Genomic DNA, 24,417 nt, shown 5'->3' on the forward strand with positions numbered 1-24,417 from the left:
TGATACTGTGTACTTTGTGATACATATTCATGCCATGTGCCAACTCATTCCACCCAGAACAATGAATACACCTTTGGAACTTAACAGGTACCCTCATTAATGAAAGAAAACCTGCAGTACCGGGTGGAAACCATCCACCCTCCATCTTCAATCCAAATATGAAGAGACGTGACATCAGACCCCCTCCGTGGGTGGTCGAGCTCAGCGAGGAGCGTTTGCACACAGTATTCCCTGTCCTCATTTGTGAGAGTGAGACTTGTGGGTAAAGCCTTCAGTCTGAAGTTTGCCAACCACTCAGTGTAGATTTCACTGCATGATCTGTTCCCACCAGTCCCTTATCCACGGCGAGGACAGCATATTTGTGTTTATCGGTTCTCTACCTCATTCAAAGGAAGTGAAAAAAGGGATGATTCCACACAGGCCTGACATGTTTATTGGAGACGATTCGCCGCCTGCAAAATAGAATGCTGAAGGGGTGATGTGTTTTTGTGGGGCGACATGGAAGTTAGCATCGCCATGGATTCCTGCCATCAAAACCCAACGGGATATTTTTTACATTTTTTTACATTACAACTTCCAACATTGCTCCAGAAAACAAATAAGGAATTCCTAAGATACTCAAACATTTGCTTCAAATTAATAATACTCACTTTAACGAAGTTTTGAAGCCTAAATGCTAATCAGTAGAAGTGTGATTGCAACAACACAAATAGCTTCTGAGCTATTCTTTCAGTGTGTATAAGAAGCAAACCCCCAGACTTTACTGATTTTATTCTGTTGTAGAAAATGCTTCATACATATATATATGAAGCTAGAGTTAACCACAGACCTTATTCCAGGCACTTAACCAAAAATGCACTCCATAATCCAGCTCATTTTGAGACGAGAGAAGCACATGCTCAACGCATTTATGGTTTTTGGGTTTTTTTTTTCTTCCAATTTCAGTACTGCATCCATACACAGATTAATTCAAGAAGGAGCCTACAGCATAGATAGAAATAACATCATATATCATCTGCAAATGTATTGATTAGAAAGGTCATTAGCCAAATGCCAGATGTAGAACAAGATGCATGTTTATGTGGGTTGTAAGTTGATAATGGCTCTGCCAATTTTTTCCGGTACAACTCAACAGAAATGTGACAATTTCAGATGTCCGGGGTATGAATATAATGATGCTGATGATAATATCATTTTCATAGCAATTGGACAGCTGCTCTCTTCTGGAAATTCTGACTTGCATATTTTTTCTTCTTTTTTTTTCTCAACCGAAACACTGTTCTGTCTTTTTATCTACGTCATTTAGAAGAAACTTTCAGTACAATCACATTATACGTTTCTTTTCCCCCTCTCTATCATCCCTCCTCTTCTCTCTCTCTCGACTTCAACATTATCATCACTCTCCATCTGTAGCTCTGTCAGGCGAAACACAGCCTGTCTCTATCCTCCTCTCCATCACACCATCTCCAGCTGTCCTTCACTCTCTTACCTCTAAATGACAGGGACAGGCAGTGTTCCTGTTCTTCTTCATGCTTCTTACACATTCAATCATTCCCATATTCATTTACTCCACCTCTACGCCTCCCTTTTATACTCATGGAGATCAAAGCGTAATCCCAATAAAGCTGGATATTAATGCTTCTAATCTGCACTTATCATTCAACCAACAACATCTGGAGCTAATAGCACGTGTTTCGCCCCATTAACAACTAAATATCAACGAAATCCAATACATGTATAGACGCCGTGTCGTTATCCACATCCTCTTTGTGTCGTTGTGTACATATTCAACCAAATTATTAATGCAATTCCCCAAAGTATCAGGCTTGTAAGAGGCTGTCAAGGTGCTGATACATGAAGAAGCGGGCTGAGCTGTTTGATTTTCACAATTACAGGCTGAGAACATTATCACTGACATCTGCATCTGGAAAAAAAGAGCAGTTTTAATGAGGAGAGAAGAGAGGATCCTCTGATGTCAGGTATGAATAAATGTATTTACAAGTTTAAAGGAGAGGCGTGATGGGTAAATTGTGCGAGCTGGACAGACGATCCACCTTTCTCTTGCTTGAGCTCTTACACTTTGCATGCAAATATTATTCAAATACATCAAGCAATGAAAAAATGAAGTGTTAAGTTAAATTTCAGTTTGCCAGCATGAAAAACTCCATTATGACTACTAATCATGAAATCAGTGGTTTAGATATTTTGAAAAAAAACAAAGTTTTTAGAAAATGTAAAAAAGCTTTGCCTTTCAAAGGGTTTGCAAACAAATTTACATCTTGCCAATACATGATAGACGTATTGCGGTATTGAAAGTTTTGCAGAATTGTAAGATTAAGTTGCATAAAACACACATTTGACAGGTTTGTAAAAGGTTGACTTGTTATTTAGAAATGACAAAAAAGTTACTTTGCTTCCTTTTGTGCTCTTCATTCTTCACTTTATGATAATATACCCCAACACACACACACACACACACACGCACACACACACACACGCACACACACACACACACACACACACACACACACACACACACACACACACACACACACACAAACTTTCTAAGTCTGTCCTCCCATGTTTCCACATCTCCAAGAGCCTATTTCATGCCACTAAAATCTGGCGCCGGTCGCCTCGCTCCACTCATTCCCCTCCATATTGCTCTGTCGTTCCGCTCCATCCTTCCATCTCTCCTCTCTTCCTCCTCCCCCTCCTCCTCCTCTCCTTGCCACTCTTGCTTCATTTGGCTCATGATGAGGTGTCACCGCTCTGCCCTTGAGTGGGTGAGAATCCCCTCTGACAAAAAGTGTTTGTGTGCATGTGCAGATATGTGTGTAATATGGCCGCATGTTCGTGTGAACAGCTGTATGTGTGTGTGTGTGTGTGTGTGTGTGTGTGTGTGTGTGTGTGTGTGTGTGTGTGTGTGTGTGTGTGTGTTGGGGGGCAGTCTAGCCTGTAGTAGTGACAGACATCAGGATTGTGCTGTCATGGCAGGAGAGGAGATAATTTACTTGTCAGAGGATTGAGGAGCAGAGCGGCAGATACATGCAGCAGATACATGTAAATGCAACGTGCTGCAGGTGGGTCAATGTACAGGAGCGGACCTATACTGCTCCCACATGTACTGGAGCACTGATCTGGAGTCAGTTTAAGAACGTGTCTGGTACTGCATTACATAAATCATGACACATCTTGTCGCTCAAGTTTTTCAACTTATTCTGACCCCCCTTATTTTTTACTGTAATCTTAACATTTTTCTGAATGGGCTCAGTGTCGTACAAGCACCATTACCACTACATTTGACTGGACTACAACAGCTTGGTCTTGGACTACCCTTGACCAGACTGGAATGAATTTGATAATCCCAATCTAGATAACAACTAACAGAGTGCTAACCTCCGCCAAACTAAATGCATCTGGCTATGGTGAAGTTCAGCCTCGTACACTTTGTGTAATCCTCATCCAGGAGATATCCAGACAGCATCTGGAGTGCCCACACCTTTGCTAAGGTGATATGACATCATCAGAGCCATCTTCATGTCCAGATTAATACTAAAATCTAATTTAATGATACTCAGCCTTCCTTCTGTCATCCTGCCAAATTTCATCTACAATATTTTATCTGCTAAAAGACAGACAAGAGGTATAAAAAAAATAAAGATTATGGTAGAACAGAATAGGATTAATGGAACATATATTTAGAAGCACTGGTGTAACCAAACCAGATTGACTACGACTGCCTCCTCTCCCTTATTGACACTGGAAACATATCTTAAAGGCAAAATCACACCACCATTAAATTGTCTTGTGACTGCGATCATGAGCCGAGCTCACATCATGAGTGGCAGCAGACGCCGCGGTTCAGGAGGTGATAGACGGGACACGGCGAAGGCTGGAAAGACAAATATTAGCCTGTCACTTCTGTGTCGCTCCTGCACTCTCTTTAAATGATAGCCATGTTGGGACACATGATCACTGGCCGGCTACGGTGAAATGACAAACTGAATGTTACTGTGGGAATAAAGGTTATACCATCTTTGTGAGAAGCAGCTTGAGAAGTAAGAAGATGGTACAATGAGCAACCTTGTCACCTGTAAATCTCCCGTGTCATTAGATACAGAAAGCATTGGGAAATCTCTCTCACAGCATCAAATTCTGCGTGCAATCGGTAGGTTATCATATTCCATTTCCCTTGCAAACCAATTTTTTTTTAGTTTTGTAATTTAAGATGTAATACAGGTTAAAAAATGTTGATTCAGCCAATGTGTTTTCCCTTGGAGTCCCAGCGGAGGCAACAAACACGAGTTTATTGACTTGTCATAGCAGGATCAGGTAGTAATTACCAGATCAGGATTGCTTTGTCATTCCAACATAATACCATTTAAATTATAACATTGTTGACAAATTGAGTCATATTGCAATAATGTCCAAATGATCATGGTAATTTGGGGGGGATTTAAATTAATAACAGATTGGATTCCTGTTCAGTCCCATGGTCAAAAGCAGCCTATTAACTTGTCATTGCTGGACAGAGAGAGAGAGAGAGAGAGTGAGTGAGAGTGTGTGTGTGTGTGTGTGTGTGTGTGTGTGTGTGCGTGTGTGTGTGTGTGTGCGTGTGCGTGTGCACATGCAGGGCGGGGTGGGGGGTTGGTTTAGCCAGCAGCAGTGGAATGACAAATGGTGGGTTACACCTCATATTAATGTGTGGTGAACGGGCTCATGGCAGGGATTTAGACTGCAGATGTAATGGAACCGAATAAATTCACTCTTATGAACGGATATAAAATGACCTCCTTTACCAGGACTTAGAATACAATAGGGCATATAGCTGTTACCCAAACACACAAAGTCTGATGCCACACTTTTAAGTGAGCTGAGGAAAGTTCATTTGCATGTTAATGAAAGGGTTAAGTTTTAATATTGACAATGATTTATGCCGCATGTCATTAACAGGCCAGTTGATGTGAGCACTGGGAGTAAATGCTAGATTGTAATACCCTAAATGGAAGTGAAGTAATCCTTGAGCACTATACTACAACTGAAAGCTGCTATTCAGCTATTTTAAAATTTTTGGAGGAAAAAAAAAACAGCAATCTGGGTCTCACCCACCAATGACTAAAGACTAGAATATCTTTGCTTCATGATGGCTCTCTTATGATTTATTTCAATTAATACACCAGCACCACATCCTGATTCCAGCTGATGGGGTTAACCATGGTTGTATGGCTCTAGGGGTGCAACGCTGTCATATTCCATCAGGCCTATTTACTTTTGATCGGTCAAGCAAGGCTCTGGTTCAGATTGAATTATCTGGTAGGAGAGAGAAGTAACAGGAGGGGATTGTGTCCACCATCAGTGCACCACTGGTGCTCAAGTAAGGGAATAATTCTAAAAACCAAAATGGAATTACAACCAAAAAGGAAAAAAATCCAGGTCCAGGCCTTCAAGGTAGGCTTGAAAATGCCTTTAACTTTTATAATTGTCATATGCTATATACATATATATAAATACACAATTGTCATAATTCCATTTTGTTAATCTTTTTTATAAATATCTGAACACTCAAATTTTCAATTTAGAGCAAAATATCTTGCCAAGTTTAGAATTGATTATGATGTCGTTTTACAGGCAGATTCATTGACTGTGGTCGTTCATTTTTCCCCAAATGCACTTACCAGGATAGAAATGTCATTATTTGAATTTAATGGATAATCTATGTTTGCATGTTCTCCCTGTTCCTGTGTGGGTTCTCTCTGGTACTCCAGCTTCCTCCCACAGTCCAAAGACATCAAGAGAGGACGAGGCTGATTGATACTCTAAATTGACTGTAGGTGTGACTGTGAGTGTGAATGGTTGTCTGTCTCTATGTGTTGGCCCTGTGATGGACTGGTGACCTGTCCAGGGTGAACCCCGCCTCTCGCCCGTAGACGTTGGGATAGGCTCCACCCCCCCGCAACTCTTAATGTAGGAATAAGAGGAAGACAATGGATGGATGGATGGATGGTTAATCTATTATACTTCTTGATAGTTCGGTGCAGTAATTGACTCCAGAATCTCTGTTAGTTTTCCATTCTCCCTGAAATCATGTTTATAGTGTATGATAAAAAATTAATGGCACTTAGCAGACTGATAACACAATCGGACGTGTGTTTTGGGGGGATAGATGTTATTTTTACTTTCTCATTGAGCACATTTGTTTGGTTTCTCTTCCCCTGTGTGGTATGATGCTTCCTTTATCCAACCAATCACCCCCCCCCTCCTATTTTGCCTCTTCATTCTTTCAAAGATGCTGACAGACAGTGAAGAAATACATGCTCCACCACCAACGTTGCTAAGTTTGGAGTACACATGAAAGATGGCAAAGGGTTCTGTGAAGAATATACGCAAAAATACGCCAGACAGCAGTAAAAAACAGGGTCAGAAATCTTCCCAAAGAGTGGGAATAATACTGAAAACAATGGAATGTTTCTTTACGCCTCACTTTCATCAGTCACTAAAGTCAAACTCCATCACAAAAAGTATAACGCTCATGATATGAAACAGAATATATCATCGTACTGCAATACAGAGAGGTTTAAAGAGTTGTTTACAGATTCTCATCTACAAAGGGGATTCTGATAAGATATAAATTTTCCATTTTTGCTCTTTGTCTCTCTTGCTAATGGAATTAATAGCTGAGGATTACTTCTTGGAACTAACAGGATTAAGTACAACACGGAGAAATAGGACATGCCACTTGCTGAAAAAACTACAGTAAAGCCACATACAAATACATTCACGCTCTAGACTTGGATGATTACTGAGTGATAGAAGAAGTCAAAACATGAAAGCAGATAATGCAAAGCATGCAAAAAGTATTCATGCAGCGGCAATAAGTACAGTATGCAACAAGGGATGTTATATTTTGAATCTGATGATCCTCTGAGAAGGTATCGTACAACATAGTGATTAAAATGATCGAAGAAGTTCATACTTTAGTTTTGGGTTCACACATATTTGGTCAAGGCAGGGATGGTTCGCACTGATAGTTATATGATCCTTTAGTAGAGTGCTTACCTTCCATACAAAACAAGATGAAACAAAACAAAACTTTGCATTACTGACGGACTGATTGGGTTGCACTGCAGTGTCACTGAAGATTTAATGAATATTTCAACTCTAGATACAGAATCGAAGCTCAACATTTCACCTTCCAAGCCTTCGTCTGGATCATAAAATGTCTGACAAACTTGATTCCTTTTATCTGAATCACACAGGAAGTAAACACAAAAGACAGGAAGCGATCACATGAGAGAGACAACTGAGGGAGCCCTCTAGAAGTCAGATGATCATGGACATGATGACAGTCACGTCATTGGCAAACTGTCAGACCTCTGTGTATGCAGACTCGTGCATTCATTATATTTTCAAGAATTACTTTCTTTTTTTTGATAAGCAACACTGTAACTCTTCAACACAGAAACACACACGCACAGAAACACAAACACACACACACACACACACACACACACAGACTCTCATAATGACCCACAGTCTCACACATCCTGAGGCTCACAGAGGACAAGTTGAGTAGAGAGCTGAGGCATCAGTCACACTTAAAACTGACCTGCTACGATCAATCAATTATTTTTATTCTACCCACCTTTGAACTAGTACGTTGAAAAGAGTGCTCATAAAAAGGCAGTTTGAAAGCAATCGTTTGACCCCACTGCACAAAAGAAATGAAAAAGAAAAAACATGATTTAATCAGGGCTGCACGGTGCTGCAGTGGTCAGCACTGTCGCCTCACAGCAAGAAGGTTCCTGGTTTGAGTCCCGGCTCCATCACAGGATCTTTCTGTGTGGAGTCTCCATGTTCTCCCTGTTCCTGTGTGGGTTCTCTCTGGTACTCCAGCTTCCTCCCACAGTCCAAAGACATCAAGAGGGGACGAGGCTGATTGATACTCTAAATTGACTGTAGGTGTGACTGTGAGAGTGAATGGTTGTCTGTCTCTATATGTTGCCACTGCGATGGACTGGTGACCTGTCCAGGGTGAACCCCGCCTCTCACCTGAAAGCTGCTGGGATAGGCTCCAGCCCCCCGCGACCCTAACAGGATAAGCAGAAGAACATGGATGGATGGAGGTTTTAAACTTTAAAACGCATAGACATAAAACAATAAAAGTCAATAAAGACTGTAGAAATATGAAAGGATAAATGTTTCAAAAGAAAAACAACAACAATGAAATAAATGATTATATAAGTAAATAATGGCCATATAACATTCAAGTCAAAAGCCTGGCTAAAGTGGAGACAACAATTCCAGCTGCTCCCCGATCCTCAGGCAGATTGTTCCGCTGGTTCAGAACATAAAAAGTAAATGCTGCCTCACCAAAACCACTTTGGAACAACTAAAAGGCTTGTGCCAGAGGCCCTCAGGGGCCGTACGGCTTCTTAAAGTGCAAGCGTGTTAGACAAGTAGGCTGGTAAAAGACCATAAAGTGTTCTGAAAACAAGTTACGGAGTTCTTAGATCAATATGAAAAGTGACAAGCAAACAGTGTAAGGACTTGTTTTCTCTTCTGGTCTGAGTCATAACTTGAGGAGAGGAGTTCTGAAACTCCTGAAACTAATAAATAGCTGTTAGACCAGATAGAAGAGAATCCTAATGGCCTGTATCTACCAATCAGATTACAGGCTGAGACTGTGAATGTAATGTATTGTATTCAAATGAAGTAGCAAGTCAATGAATCCCAACACAACAATGTATTCAACATTAACCCCCCCCCCACACACACACACACCATTAGTGAGATGATAAATTCAAACGGAGCTCTCATGAAGAAATAAAATCAATAAAATTTACTTTATTATTTATCTTAAATATTTTATGCACCTCCCTGCCCATGATCCCACAGATCAAGTAGACTGGATTTGTGTAATCCAAGCATCAAAAATGATGTCATTTTTAGAATAAAACCTAAATGCAGTATTTTACAAATTTCACAAGAGATTTTTATTCAACAAAACGTTCTGCTTCAGTTGGTATCTGTTGGTATTTAGCCTTTGAAACAACGTTTTCACTGTGGTGAAGTGAAATGAAAAAAGTTTCCTGACGAAACGAATGGCTAAGGAACGTACCCAGCTGGTATAACAGCAATCTGATAGCACCGTAAATGATGAAACCATAATAAGCCCAACAACAAACTATTTTGGCACTTTCAACTCGCAGCTTATTTCCTGCGATGGTCAGTTAATGTTGGAGTGGAAAGAAATTCAGGGAGAATTGCAATGCAGCTCTGTGAGTTTCGACGCTCATTGAGACCATATTTTGATCATAGAGTCAGTAATTTGGAGCTGGATTATCGCCAATGGGAAATCCATCCTAACGCTGAGTTTTGGATGTCCGCATAGTGTTGTTGTAAACTGGGCCTGACTCATCACAGTTACAGTCTTACGAGAGGAGAAAAAAATAAAAGCTCCACGTAGAATTTCAGAGTGTTTTGTGTCAGTTCTCCACATTTCCATCCCCTTCTAGAGAGGCTCTGCACATGAATCCAACCCCAACTACACTTAAATGAGAAATAAGCAGTCAGTCATGATCACTCAACAACAAAATGATTTGTTAAATAACATTAGAAAGACACTCTTTTATTTGGGTGGGTACATGGACTAGTATCTTCTCATCTGTATTTTCAGGAGGTTTTAGATGTAAGATTAATCAACAGTTTAATTAGGTCTGGATTTCAAATGGGGCGGGTGTGCATTTAGAGAAGAACTAATCATACTAATCACTGATATTCAAATGATACAAATCATTAAAAAGCCATCAGAATCATTAGGCTAATATAGACAAACAACTATTGCTGGTTAAGGCAACACTGTCTCCCACAGTTGAGGCAACAGAATTGCATGGATGTCTGTCCGTTAATACAGAAGGTGTCAGATTGAGGTAGCTATGGGCACAGCTTTAGGCTCCATAGGGATGTGTGCGTGTGTGTGTGTGTGTGTGTGTGTGTGTGTGTGTGTGTGTGTGCGTGTGTGCGTGCGTGTGCGTGTTTAAGAGAGTGTGATTACTGCCATGTGTGGTGAGCTGGGGCCACGGTGCAAATTAAATATACCTGAGGAAAACACGTGTTGTTGTTACTTTATGGATCAGTATGTGAACACCAAAGGTTACAAGTTAATGCGTTCACACAAATTTTCTCCCACAAGCTATTATTACCGGTTAAGATGTTCAAGTGTGTGCGTGCGTCCGTGCGTGCGTGCGTGCGTGTGTATGTGGTTGTGTGTAATTACTCCAGCTGTACAGTGATGTGAATCCTGGAGCCTCCCTTGGGCAAAGACACACACCATCATTTTTCTCCCTGGTTACAAAACACCTCTGCAGTCCGTCGTGCATCCTCTTCCCCGGGTACACTTGTGTGCCAGTGTATTCCCACACCGAACTTCCCTGTCTATAATTTCTACCCTGCACATTTGGAAAGGCCCCTGTAACAATAATTGTGATCCTGGGGATACTGTTTGTGTTGCTGAACCATCTCTGTGTAAATTCAGTATAAATGTGCTCTGCTATGTTAGTCTGCACACAGCGTTTGTAGTTTATGACGACATTTACCTGCACAGTACACACCGGAGCTGGTGGCACTATGTAGTTTTTGTAAAACATTGGGTTGGCAGTGCCAGTATTTCTTAAAAATAATTACATTTGCCCCTATCAGCCCACATCTTATTAACCTTTAGTTTGACCCCCAAAATCTATTGGATGTAATAGATGGCATGGATGGTTCGTGGTGTGCACAGGTCTGTTGTTTTTTTTTTGTCCAACACCAGCCTGCACCTGCTCAGCAGTTTCACAGCATCCATCTGCTTCCATAATCCACTGTTGCACCTTGCCCTCCTGTTAGCTGGCAATCTGTATTCTGTGCCAGTCACAAAACAATGTAAATACATTTTGATCAGAGATGCATGGATTCTATTTTAGTGTTCCAGAGACTCAACCATCTGATGCCACAATAGATATCTGGCACACATGCAACAGGATATCCAGCCCCTAAAAACAGCATGGTTGCTCATGTGCATCTGTGAGGACCTGGTTGCCTGGGTGCGCCTATAGAGAGCCAATGTCAAACTTTTTTTTAAATTCCAGGAAGAAAGTAAAACTGTACATTTCGTTCCCAAAATACTCGTCTACTTCCAGAGTGATGTGCACTTTATTAAAAGCAACATGGAGGTGAAGAGTTCCACAGTCAATTTTATCAAATACAAGACTGGTACCATAGAAGTGTATGCACACGTAGACACACGCAGACTAGATACCGTAACCTTAAAAGAGCAGACAGCTATTCAACCTTTAAACGCTGCTACTCGAGCAGGGCACACAACATAGTCGTGTGTTGTACAGGGCTGTAAAGTAGAATTGTATGTATTTTTAAGATCAAAGATCCACACAAACACACTTGATTTCACACAGAAAAAATGTCTTTCTGGAAGGAACAACTACTTAACTGTAAAACGGGCTGATGTGGACAAAAAAAGGTGATGAACTACTGGACTTAATAACCTAATAACACTGAGTGGTGTATGCTCATACCTCAGGCTGAGTGTGTTTGAGATTGGTAGAGAAGTGTGTGTGCAAGAAAAAAGTGAATCAAATGGTTGAGAGAGTACGGAAAGTATAAGAAAGCCTCAAGGAAATTGGAAGGCTCTGTAGCCAACCTTGCCTTTACAGTATGAACATTTTGTTTCATATTATATTTCAAGATGCTCAGACTTGCTCAGGATCATACTCAGGATTTTTTTTCCGCAGTTGTGGAGGGGTGAGATGCTGTCTTTATATGTTGCATATTCACTGATCTCATGTGGGGACCTTAAACTGCCTGCTTATTAAACACACATTTGGCTCCCTGTCAATAGAGAGCTGTGGAATAATTTGGCACCCAGGGGAGCTTCTTCGCTTATTAATGTGATGTCACCCTGAGTAATCTATGGTATCTGCTGTAATTTTAAAAATGGAAAGAGCACACGTGAGCAGGTTTGGGGAGGCTCCACCAATACGCTTAGCTATGAGGTAGACACTTTTAGATAGGGCAGCTTTCACATTGACATCTGCAAAAAATTTTTAAAAAAGATGTACTTTACTCTAGAGGTTACAGGTCCAAAAATATGTGATTGAACCCCCAAAAAACAGAATTGTACTGAATCTGACTTTGTTTTTAAAGCTGGTGCCCAAAATATGCAAAAATTATGAATGCGCAGGTGCTAATTAAATATTTTAGGAAGTTTCTGTGCAGCTGGAGTTGGTACCTAGTTTCTCTACATAGCTGCAGAATGGTTTAAATACAGAGAATGAATTTTGTTTTAATCCATACAATGACCACAAAAATAGGTTCAGGTTTGGCTGTGCTTACCTGAATGGGTGTTGTTCTCCCATCCCTCAGCTACTGGTGAGGTGACCTTGGAAAAAGCACTGAACCCCCTTATTGCTCCGATTGAGGTGTTCAGTGGCCAGAAATGCAAAACTAAGACTGAACTAAGTGGCTACCAAATGTGTGTGTGTGTGTGTGTGTGTGTGTGTGTGTGTGTGTGTGTGTGTGTGTGTGTGTGTGTGTGTGTGTGTGTGTGTGTGTGCGCGCGCGCTCGCGTGTGTGTGTGTGTGTTATAGAGAGCAACCAGGCTGGGTACGCAGGCGCCATCATGCAAATGCAGGTTCATTCTGGCTGTAGATTGCAAGTTCGTCATACTTTGCCAGCTACTTTGGCAGGTAACTAACCATCATTTGGCGGTTCTGTTTCATTCTGAAAATTTACTTGGCCTGAAAAATAGCGAGCGTTTGATAGATGAAGCAGTCACATGTTCAGCTGGCCAGCCATTTTTAGACAAACTTTAGATCTTTAATTTTAGTGGGCTTGGAAAATAGTCAAGTGTCTTACAGGTGTTTAGATCTTTACCACCCACAGTGACCAGAGAGCACAATCATGAGAGCATGGCAGCGTGCGAATGTGTTTCCTTTGAACTAAATCTGGGTTAAATTGTAATTTAGATCTTGAGCTTGCATCATTCCCACTATCTGTTCCTGTTACAAGTCCAGAGTCCCTGATCTAGAGAGAAAAGATTCCATCTGACTGCCTTTATGTATATAATTTATAGTGCAGCTATTACTAAAGATCAATAGCACTTAAACTGCTCCATTGATATTGAAACCTGCACTGATTTACAAGCAGATAGGTCTTTGGTCAAATCCACACACGCACGCAAACACACACAAACACACACACACACACACACACACACACACACACGTGCCACTCATATTTTGATATGATGCAGTGTCTTCTAATATCCTCATCACAGCTCATTCCCGTGGAGGACTTTTTGAGAAGCATGAATGCCAACATTCCTTAAAAAAAACTCAGAACAGAAATCTGGTTTGTCATTCGGTTGGACATCTGTGTTTGTGTGTCTGGGTAGCAAACTGTTGTCACATTTCACACGCATATTTATTTGAATACATTTGTGGGAACTTTTTTTTCAAATACATTCAAAAACATAGCAGACTGTGACAAACTTGACCATTAAAAACAAAAAAAGAAACATATTTCCCCCTCAAATAAACACACATGCATATCCTCACCACATAAGAGCTCACTCAAATAGCGTGTGTGCGAGTGTGTGTGTGCGTGTGTGTGTGCGTGTGTGCGTGCGTGCGTGCGTGCGTGCGTGTGTGTGTGTGTGGGTGCCAACTACTGATGCACTAGGACTCTGGGCTTGTCAGCACTGCCAAGGATATGACACCAGCAGAAAACAACCAGCAGATGGATGGATAGATAACTGGAGGAAGTGGATGGAAATTCTTTAAACTCCACAGACAGACGGCTACAGCCACACAAGTGAAGGTCTGACGTGTGGCATTTTCCGATTAACTCTCATAATTGTTGCAACAAGAGTGATGTGAGACGTGATGGAAACCCCCAGAGTAATGCAGAAGACCGTCCTTTCACCTGAGTCATGTTTCCAGCCAAGCACAAGGTTTGCATTACCCAGTGCTCAAGTCGTTTAAATGCCACACACAGGTTGTACCAAACATGGCTTCAGGGAAAAAGAAAACAAACAGCCCATATATAGGATAAAAACATCAATATTCACTCAGCTCCCCAGGTCAAGTTGACTAGCTAACAGTTAAGGTCATTTTTTAATCAGAATGTCAATTTCCATCTTTAAAGCCTGCAACCAATCAGGCGAGTCAGAGTCAATTTGGAGCTCGGCATCAGCGCAGTATTGAGGTACCCTTCTAAGAAATTTGATCACATAAAATGCTGCTTGAAATGTCAAAGCCCTGGGGAATCTCATCGATTTGCTGATTTATCTAATCACAGGTTATCAGTAACAGCGGCAGCACACCGAAAATGAACATTTCCGGCCACAATTCCTGCCCACATTACAACTCTTGATGAAAAACTCAATGTAAAGTGGAGCTACAGGTTTAGCAGTTGTTACACCTACTTTTGATGTATTACATGAGCCTGTAACCTGCCTGACCTGCTAATGTTTTCACTCACATACTTCAAGAATACACATTCTTGGTACTTCACAACGGGCAGCGTGGCTCAGAGGTAGAGTGGCTGTGTAGCAACAGAAGGGTTGCTGGTTTGATGCTCACTAACCCCGGAGACCATGTCCAACATGTCCAAGTGTCCTTGAGCAAGATACTGAGCCCCTAATTGCTCCTGATGGTCCTGTGATGGACTGGCGACCCATCCAGGGTGAACCCCGCCTCTCGCCCAATGTCAGCTGGAATAGGCTCTAGCTCCCCCCCCCCCCCCCCCACACACACACACACACACACACACAAAACCCTTAACGGATGAGCGGTATAGAAAACAGATAGATGGATGGTACTTAACAATGAAATACTGAGACTTGGCTGTGGAAAAAAAATGTATTTTAACTCAAATGTCAAGATGAGGAAGGCTTCAAGTTACAGCTTATCAAGATGTTTTATCTTGAGAGTGAGAGCAACAATTGAGTAAATGCTTTATAAAAGTTATAAATATCCCAACTATCAGAGGAAAGTGGGTACGGCTTTTTTCTTTCAAGTACAGTTCTTTATATGGACATCATCGCAAAGTCAGTGGAGTACATATTTTCAAGTCACTTACTCGCTGACATCACATGATGCTGTTGGCCATGTGGACATGAAAAACGTGAGAGAGAGAGAGAGAGAGAGAGAGAGAGAGAGAGAGAGAGAGAGGGAGGGAGGGAGAGATCTTTTGCTTCCTAAGCAACAAAACATACACAAACCTATTTATGTCTTTATTTAAAGACTTGACTTCCCTTTAAAGCAAACATGCACTGACCTCCTAAATGTTCACAAGTTATGAATGATTCATGAACTCAACAAGGGGAGAGAGAGCAAGAGAGAGGTGACAACTGTCGTCATCTTAGCATTCACTCTCCACCCCCCCCCCCCCACACACACACACACACATACACACAGACCCTCAACACAGAGAACCCGCCCCGTCGGGCAAATCCGTCCCATCCATCGAGCGTCCCACCGACGCCCACAGCAGCTCCCTGCAACACCTCTCTGTGCAGGCAAAAGCTGGGAGCATATTGACATTCACCCCACGAACCGAAATGAACCCCCCCCCCCTCCTGCCTCCCCTCTCTGCACTCCCTTACCAACACAGAAATATCGACAGGCTTATCTGTTATTATGGGAGACAGAGAGCGGGATGCTCGTGCAACAGCAGCCAGGAGCTGTGTCCACCACCAGTGGAAACCCCCAGCTTCCCAGCATCCTTCACTCACCGGGTTACCCCTCTAGCTGTGACCCTTTATTAGTCAACCAGCTGCAGATTGGGTAAATCCAAACAGCCACCCCCGTGAAAACAGTGACCAAGCACCACACACACAGTCACCCAGGCCACCCGTCTATCCACCTACCCACCTCGCGGGGCATCACCGCTCTCCTCCCGCTAGGAGCGTCTTACCTTGAGCGCTTCTATATCCAGAGACGTGGACCGGTCCATGACTGAGTGAAGAAGGCTACTGCAAACCAGTCACGAAAATAGAAGTCCCGCCGGCGATGAGGAGGAGAGGGGGAGATACAGACCAAAAAAGTTGGGATGCTCTCTAGAGTCCGAAACTCTGCTGCTGCTGCTGCTGCTGCTGCTGCTGCTGCAACATCTCCTGGATTCTCTTTGGGGTTTCTAACATTCCACAGCGGCGATGGACTGTTTCAGTTTCATTCCTCCCGGTGGATCGTTTGGTGAAATCAGGACTCCATACTGTGAAAGTCCTCCAACCTCTAGTCCCTAGGCTGTCCGTGCAGTGGACGGAGGGAACAGAAAATAAAGAGAAACAGGACACAATTAGCTGTGCGTAATGTTTCAAACTGCGGCTTTGGCGCACTTGACGACCCTATATACATATATAAACATATATATGTAATCTTTTCTTTTCTCTTGTAACATCTGAATAAGAAATGTTCCCCTCTGCTGGAATGAAGAGTCTCCGGTTAGTCGGTCATCAGGTAAATGCCGTTAGATCCAGTTGAATCCCGGTAAACGTGAGAGGGACTGTTGTGTCTGCTCGCGCGGTGTTCAGCAACTGAGGGAAAGAGAGTCCGGATCAGACAGATGATATTCTGCCTTGCCTGGGCGACTTCCATGCGGCAAACCGCCAGAGATACCAGCTCTCCCCGAAAGAAATGAGAGAGAGAGAGAGAGAGAGAGAGAGAGAGAGAGAGAGAGAGAGAGAGAGAGAGAGAGAGCGCTGCGAGAGTTGAGAGACGAGAGGAGCGGGGGACAGAAGGTTTCTGCTGTATATAATTCAAATGACTGCCGGTGTGTATGTGACAGACGAGAAAAGGGGTGGGGGTGGGGGGTACATCGTTCTAATCAAGTAGATTTGACACCGACAAGAGAGATTTAAATACAGAGGCTGTTGAGAGGCTGTTGCAGAAAGTCTGGGGTTGATGTCTCCTCTGCAGTTTGACGGTTCAGACTTGGTTTTACGGTCAGAATTCGGTTTAGGTTCAGCTGGCACTTAGTTGTGATTAGAATGAGGGCGGGGCGGGGTGGGGGGGACGAGGGAATGCATTATGTCGATGAGGAGAGAGAGAGCGAGAGAGAGAGAGAGAGAGAGAGAGAGAGAAAGAGGTTAAAAATATAAATTACAATTATGCCATCATCACTGAGTAACAAAGAAAGGCCTTTACATATTTTACACGAAATCCAAACGGATCATGTACATATGCCCATCTCTCCGTCTGATTACTTCGCTAACCGACGGCGCAAACTGCCCCCGTCCTCTTCCTGCATAATAATAACGTGTCGCCGCCTGCCGACCACCGGAGCCTTTGATTATCTGTCGCACAGCTCTTCAGTGAGAACAGCAGAGCAGGAGAAAGGAGAGGAGAGGAGAGGAGGAATTCATTTCTGCTGCGCAGATAAATGCGTTGATAATTGCAGATCAAAAGTGATTGTTTTGGAAACCATTCTCTCTCCGAGATGTAATTATTCTATGTAATAACTGAATTAATAACAGTGACTGGAGGCAGAAGAGGTGAGATCGGTTGAGCAACGTTCCCATAAGCTCGGGTATGCTCAGCTGAAACCACATCAAATAACTTTAAATCACCTTTTCAGAATGGGGATATGAATAATCTACCGAGGGAATTATCGTCAGCAGAGGTGTCACATGCACTCAGCACTTCAACACATCTGCCGTCCACTGTCCTAAATGTGGTTTTTAGCTTTGCAGCATGTATTTTAGTGATTTTTGTCCTTCCTGTTGCACTGCAGGTGGCTGGTAGAGAAAACTTTCCATTTTCTTTATGTATGCAAACACACAAAGAATTAAATGTATATATTAATCTTGAATTTGGCATCTAGAATTTAGTTTTACTATTTTTTTGTCCAGGTGACCAAATCTGTAGGGACAATATTCAATGAGCCCCTGCTTGATTCCAAATCTGTTGTCTTAATGTTACACATGTTATAAAGTGACTCTTTCCTCTGAAGCCCAAAAAACAAAACAAAAACAAAAACATCCTCAGGCTGCAGAACGGAATAGACACACTTCTGAAAGACATCCGAACCTTCCAACCTCCAGGTTAACCCTCCACTGACTTAAGTAGGGATAACATGATTTAATTTATCCGTGAAGCACCCAAAAAAAAACAACAACTGTTGTACAGCGTATTTTCTTCACAAAATAAGTCTGTATAGGAAAATGTATAATTTGCGGCGCATCACATGACACCATACTCATCCTGTGTTCAGTCCTCAGGATTCACGCAGGCAAGGGTGTAAGAACGGTGGGTTCTCTTGACCAGTAGCTCCTGACACATTCAGCTGATCCGCTTCATCACTGTGGACCAGAGTGACATGCTCAGTGCTAATTTGCATTTGCTCTGAAGACTCTGCAGCATTTTGATGGATGCTACAATTCATTTGGGCAGTTCGATGTGGGCCTCACAGATGAAATCAAACTAGTGTGTTGAAAAGTCAAGATGAAGCCTCGTGATTTGACGGAACAGCGCTGCCTCCGGTGTCGCTGAGGGGGGGATGACTCTGAAGGGGATGACTGTCTTATCTCTGTTGAAAGGAAATGTTTTAATAGGTCAGTTCGCACTGTAAAGCTCAAATGACAAACTGCGCCAACCTGATAACGTCAGCACAAGTGATCAGTAGGTAAAATAATCCTACAAATTCAGGTGAGACACTGTGACATCGCAACAAACTCAGATACTGAATGCAAAAACACATACGGTATCTGTGAAACAAACAGTACTTCGGAAAAAAACTTCAGCTAGTGACGGAAGAAATGAGGTTGTCGAGAGATGATGGACACACAGTAGAACCAACAGCTGCTATTAGGGCATGTATGACATACATACTGCTGCCTGGGAGACAGCTCCCTCTCACGCACGGCTCTGTCTCTACAGGATTACTCCTAAACGGTAAAGAACTTTGAGATCGTTTGAGATTCAACTAGCTGTGCCGTTCCTGAAGCATCTCTCTCAACAACATCTGTTCAATTTGACCATTCTTTACAAAAGAAGCTCTTATGGCGTCCCGCCTGGACTACTGTAATGTTCATTTGGCTGGGCTTGTCATCACCTTTCGCACACCCTGAATGCTGTTACTCTCTTCCGAACACTCCTCTGGTTCCCCATCTCTTCATGAATCAAATTCAAGCCCCATTAATGCCCCATTCTCTCTGGCCATAAACCAGCTTTCACCCAGAGGTATTCTAGAGTGGAAACAGGTTTAATCGGCTGATAAGAACACAAAACCTGAGCGACAGCAACACGTAACCGCACCCCCGGCACTTCCAATCGTGGGCCCTCATATGATGAGCAGGTAACTTTCTCGACTTCATGTCATCCCAACTGCAAATGCACTGAGTCTGTGTTCAAGCAGTGACGTAGTTCTATCTGAACAACAGACTTGACCTAAAAATACAATAGAAACTCCATCACTGTCCTCCATGCTGCTTTTGCTACAGCAAGCAAAGATCGTGTAGAAGCCTAAGATACGACACTCAGGTGCTGTTTTGACAACACTGATCTTTTTCTTTTTTTTTTCTGGTGCAGTGAAAGCATTCAAGATGGATACGCTACCTGAAATCTTTCTGGCGAAAAATAAAAACACAATCTCTTATTTATCTTGAAGGTAGCGAGTGACAAAAACCAGCATATAATTGATAAAGTGTCTGCTAAATGACACAGTGTTGTATAATGTCATTTTATCTTACATTATATCTCAACAAAACCAACGTGTATACCTACGAAATGACGGCCGCAGGTTGATGAAAACCATCATCTATCAATAATGAATCAACTTTTCTAGCTTTCCACTTCAGACGGTGTGATGTCATAGACACTCAAGTACAATAGGTTCATGTTCAGTGTGATATGTTTGAGCATGAGAACATGCAATCGTGTGCCTTCACTTGTCAGTGCTGTGCAGAGGAGCGATACTTGATGAGCACTACACAAACACACCCGTACAAACGCTCAGCTATGGGGCTACTGAAAAGCACACTAGAGAACACAGAGGAACATTTGTTGAGGGAGTCAGTCAGAGATAACGAACATCATATTAATGAATGTCTCACTCATTCTCTCTGCACCTCCCTCTCTGTTTGTCTGACTCTCTTCTTTGCTGTACACTCGCTCTCCGTGCCTCTGTTCCTCAGTATCACTCTATCGCTCGCTCAGATTCCCTTTTGATGTTGCACTCTCTCAACCTCTCTCTCACTTGTGCTCATTTGCTATTTCCTGCTCTAAAGCAAAAGGACCCCCCCAACACACACACACACACACACACACACACACACACACACACACACACACACACACTAAACACCACCACTACCATCCCTCTTTCTTTTCTGTAAACATTGTGCTGTTGGGCAATTAATCATTTTTCTGAGGACTTGTTATTTTTTATAAGGGAGCGGCTGACCTCGGATATGTGGAACCCGGTCCTGTGCAAGCTTAGAAATGACATCACTCTCTCTGATCTCCCCTCCTCTCTCTCTCTCTCTCTCTCTCTCTCTCTCTCTCTCTCACTCGCTCACTCTCATTCACCCTCTCTCTCCATCTCCCTTGGCTTTCCCCTGCATTTTTAAACACCATAAACAGTTTCTCTCCTTCCACACTGTCTATCATTTATTGGCTTTATATTTTTGCCGCTTGCCTATGTTGTCTATGCAAATACACAGAATCCCTTTCAATTTTCCTTGTCATATGTAGATTTTGGGTAGGTAATGTGGTATTTGACAGAGAAAACAAAGGCTGTCTTTCAGTGAGATGGATCTTTCAGTAGGATCATGTTGCTGTCTTTATCTCATGACTGTATGTTTTATTTTACCTGCACCACCACTATGATGCAGCTGTGCAGTGGCAGCTTTTAACAGTCTCTCTCTCTCTCTCTCTCTCTCTCTCTTTCAGTCCCTCTGCTGGCTAGCTCGCCCTCACGTTGCTCGTCTCGGCTGCGATCAGATAGGAGCTTTATTCTTCTGTCGAGATGCAGAGTGCAGCTGTTTGCTTTGCTAGCTGCAGACAGAGCAAAAGCTCGTGAGAAGGTCACATCACGTTTGCCTCCCTGAAGTTGAGCAGCAACTTGTCTGTTTTAGCTTCCTAGTCTGAGTTCGCTGAAGGGATGGCAATTGTTGCATATAAGATAAATCAGAGAAAATCAGTAGTGGCTTTGCTTGCTGTTTAAGAGGGAGGGGGGCTCCGGGATTCCTTTGAAAACTTAATTATCATTTCCATATTAATTTGTGAAAAAAGGAGAATTAGATTACATTATTTACAAAATAATATGTAATGAGAATCGTTGCAATCCACACGGCAGCTTCTTGAATCTTGAAATGAAAGCTGTGTTTAAAAGCTTATCAATTTATGTGACCTTTACATCAGCTCTGTAATTACCATGGGACTATTCAAGGGGAAATTCAGCAACAAAGTCCAGGAGGTGTATTCAGTCGCTCGTGTGTTTTCACAAGACTGCAACATGCAGGTGCCTTAGCTTTGATAACACGTATTCCATTTCAGTAGAAGGGTTAAATCCAGGCCACATGGACTTAGTTGTAGGTACTTGTAGACGTTGTACCTCTCATCCATGGGGCTTTGGTTTTAATTGACTGGAGGGGAGTCCTAAAAACCTCTGATCATTATCAAGGCCATTAATTCCATTTGGTTCATTAGGACTCTTATCTGTTGTAACAACAGTCATTAGAGTTATTGGAGTCATTGGAGGTCAAGTGTGAATGACCATCGTCGGAGTATTTGCAGTCTGGATCAAATGGGAACGGTTGTTTAATCTCCAGGGAAGTGTACGTGCGCAAGAGAGAGAAAATGAGAAGACTTGCTGAAAAACACCCTTCTTTCAAGCATACATAATTACTTCATTAATTACCTCCAAATTTAGTAATTTTTTTGCCTATGTGCTTATCTTTTTACAATTTAAGTCATTTGTAAAGAATCACTCTCATTTAGAAGATTATAGAGCACCAGCCAGTGTCATATTGAAAGGTCATTAGACTTAGTTAAGGGAACACATGCATAAACTGAACCATTAACACTCTCCCTCCTCCATGCCCTGTTTCCTGCAAGCATTCTTTCTCATTGACTGTCTTGTTGTACAGAACAAACAATGCCATACCTGACATTTTCTTTAATGACCATATACATCATTCTTGTTGACAGTTATTCATACCCGCCGCTTTTGTTATGCAACAGGCTCTACAGGAGAGAGTCTTCTGTACTTTATTTAATTGTTGCAATTTGAATCCGATAAGGTTAAGAGCTGGGCTAACTCAATACAATGGATGTAAGGCGTACAGACAGACGGGAAGCCTTTTTTTCTGGAGGGTGCAAATGCAACAAAGCAATGCTTGTCTCTGAACTAATTACACCAAGTGGTGAAAAAAGTGGAACCTCATGTGCAATGTAAGGCAATCCAGCGCAAAATCATTTCTAAACTTGAATTACTCGCTGAGATGTTTTTTTTTTTGTAACGTGTTGAGGCTGTAGTTTCCTGTGGTATTTCAGAATCCGAATCCGAATCAGAAAAGCATTTATTGTCATTTCTCAAAAAGAAACAAAGTTACGTTCCCTGACACAAAGGTGCAGTGCAAATGGTAACATACTGTAGAATAAAATAGTCATTAAGAGCACAATAAAAAACATTAGATAGTTATAAATAGTAAATAAAAATAAAATAGTGTGGTAGGGACGCCTACGGTTCAGTGTGTGCCCTCCCATGGTGCTAAGGTATTTGTACTTGATTTCTGGCGTCTGTACACATCAACTGCGTACTCTCATTTGTCAAAGGCTTCAGAGGGGTACATAATATTTAGCAACTGTGCTTTACTTAAATCAAAAACTGCTAGAGTCATACGGTGACGGAAAGAGACGAGTACCCCCTCCCCCTTTAATGATATATTAATCCAGTGCAATAATGTTTATCAACATATACAACAATCCAGTCCCCCCTACCAGCATTCAATTTTCTGCCAGGATCATTAAAAACAAGGAAAAATTACAACAAAAATAATAATAATCATAAAAAAATAACACAACAGTCACAGAATGACTACATAATCCTGGTTACTGATGACCTCTATCGACTTCTCTGTCCGACAGTTGATAAAGTCCTACAGTATAAGCGTGGATAAAAACAGACTGAAATAAAAGGAGTGTTGCTGACCCATAATTGTCTGCCATTTTAGAACAATCCCTTTCAATTTGTCTCCGCTCTAAGGATAAATAAGAGGCCATTTTGCTCATTTAAACAACCTCGGCTGAAATCGTTTTGAATAAATTCACAATTTACATATTACTTTTGTTCTGTTTATCACTACTTTAAATAAGATTCAGCTCAGGGTAATATAGAGTATTTTGAAATATTTTCACGTCATACATTGTAAAGAACCCAACAGTTCTTTTAGACCCTCCACTAGGCTGCGGGCCAATTCATTTGGCCATTTAGAACCCCAGCCGACACGGCGTACAACACTGTCTGCTGTGTTTCTCCGTCGCAACCACTTAAAGACTACAAGACCCATAGCCCATTGGGCTAAAAAAAATCTCAGCACTGATTGGTTAACTCAGAGTCCAATCCCTCGGCAGAGACGTATCGAGCAGTCAGAGCATCCTTCCGTCATGGCGTCTTTTCGGGGTAAATCCTTTGCTAACCTGCCGGTTCTGTCTATTTTCGTCCTCCTGTTGGTATGCCTGCCACCTGGGGGAGGACAGAAGAAGAAAGAGGTAACCTTTCAACCGCCTGAACATATTTATCAAAGACTGTTGTCGTGTTGAGGAAGCAGGTTGAAACTGCCTTTGCATGTTCGTTAAGCTAATACGGGTTTTTAGAGAAGACAGGAAGTTGGTCGGCGTATTAGCCAAATGCTTTTTTAAATCGCGACACATAAATGGTCTGGTTTGCGCCTCGTAGAGAACTCTTGATAGTGTTACCAAGTTTGGCTGTGTCTAATTTATTTGTTGTACTCCCGAGACTAACCCCAAACATCGTCGCATAGAAACTTTATTTTGAAAATCAAGCGTAGAGGAAGTGTACTTGTGTGAAGCTTGACAGTCTTGTCAGCCGACGCTTGAGAGAATACGGCTATTAGCCATCTTTATCTGAGTTGCTGCTTACCTCCGCTTCTCCACCGGTTTAATGACAGCAGTAATACGTGTGTTTATGTTATTGTGGTTATAATTGGTCTGTTTCAGCCGAAACATAAATGAGGAGGAAGCTACTGCTTTTTTTTTTTTTGTAGCTCGGTCGAAGGGCCATATGCTAACGTAATCCGTGTGTCCAGGTGTTTCGTGCTCAGATCAGTTGATATTATTATTAACTTGTTAAATATATAACCCTTGTGTATAATGTTGGCAGTTTTTCTCTGTACCG

The 24,417-nt window shown here is 42.1% G+C and overlaps 2 protein-coding genes across 2 annotated transcripts in view; one reads left to right on the forward strand and one right to left on the reverse strand.

Annotated features, from left to right (window-relative positions):
- Positions 1 to 16,649, reverse strand: part of LOC147257257 (zeta-sarcoglycan-like) — a 345,523-nt gene extending 328,874 nt beyond the window's left edge. The window contains exon 1 of the mRNA XM_086211072.1: positions 15,976 to 16,649. Within this exon, the coding sequence (XP_086067198.1) occupies positions 15,976 to 16,014 (39 nt within the window). The 5' untranslated portion in view covers positions 16,015 to 16,649. The remainder of the gene's footprint in view (positions 1 to 15,975) is intronic.
- A 6,967-nt stretch (positions 16,650 to 23,616) lies between these two features.
- tusc3 (tumor suppressor candidate 3) overlaps positions 23,617 to 24,417 on the forward strand; it is a 62,471-nt gene continuing 61,670 nt past the window's right edge. The window contains exon 1 of the mRNA XM_086210146.1: positions 23,617 to 23,771. Coding sequence (XP_086066272.1) covers positions 23,667 to 23,771 — 105 coding nt within the window. The 5' untranslated portion in view covers positions 23,617 to 23,666. The remainder of the gene's footprint in view (positions 23,772 to 24,417) is intronic.

The sequence above is a fragment of the Aulostomus chinensis genome, chromosome 8 (genome assembly GCF_037954235.1).
Source record: "Aulostomus chinensis isolate RoL2024-O1b breed Wild chromosome 8, RoL_Achi_v1.0, whole genome shotgun sequence".
In the NCBI taxonomy this organism is placed as follows: Eukaryota; Metazoa; Chordata; class Actinopteri; order Syngnathiformes; family Aulostomidae; genus Aulostomus; species Aulostomus chinensis.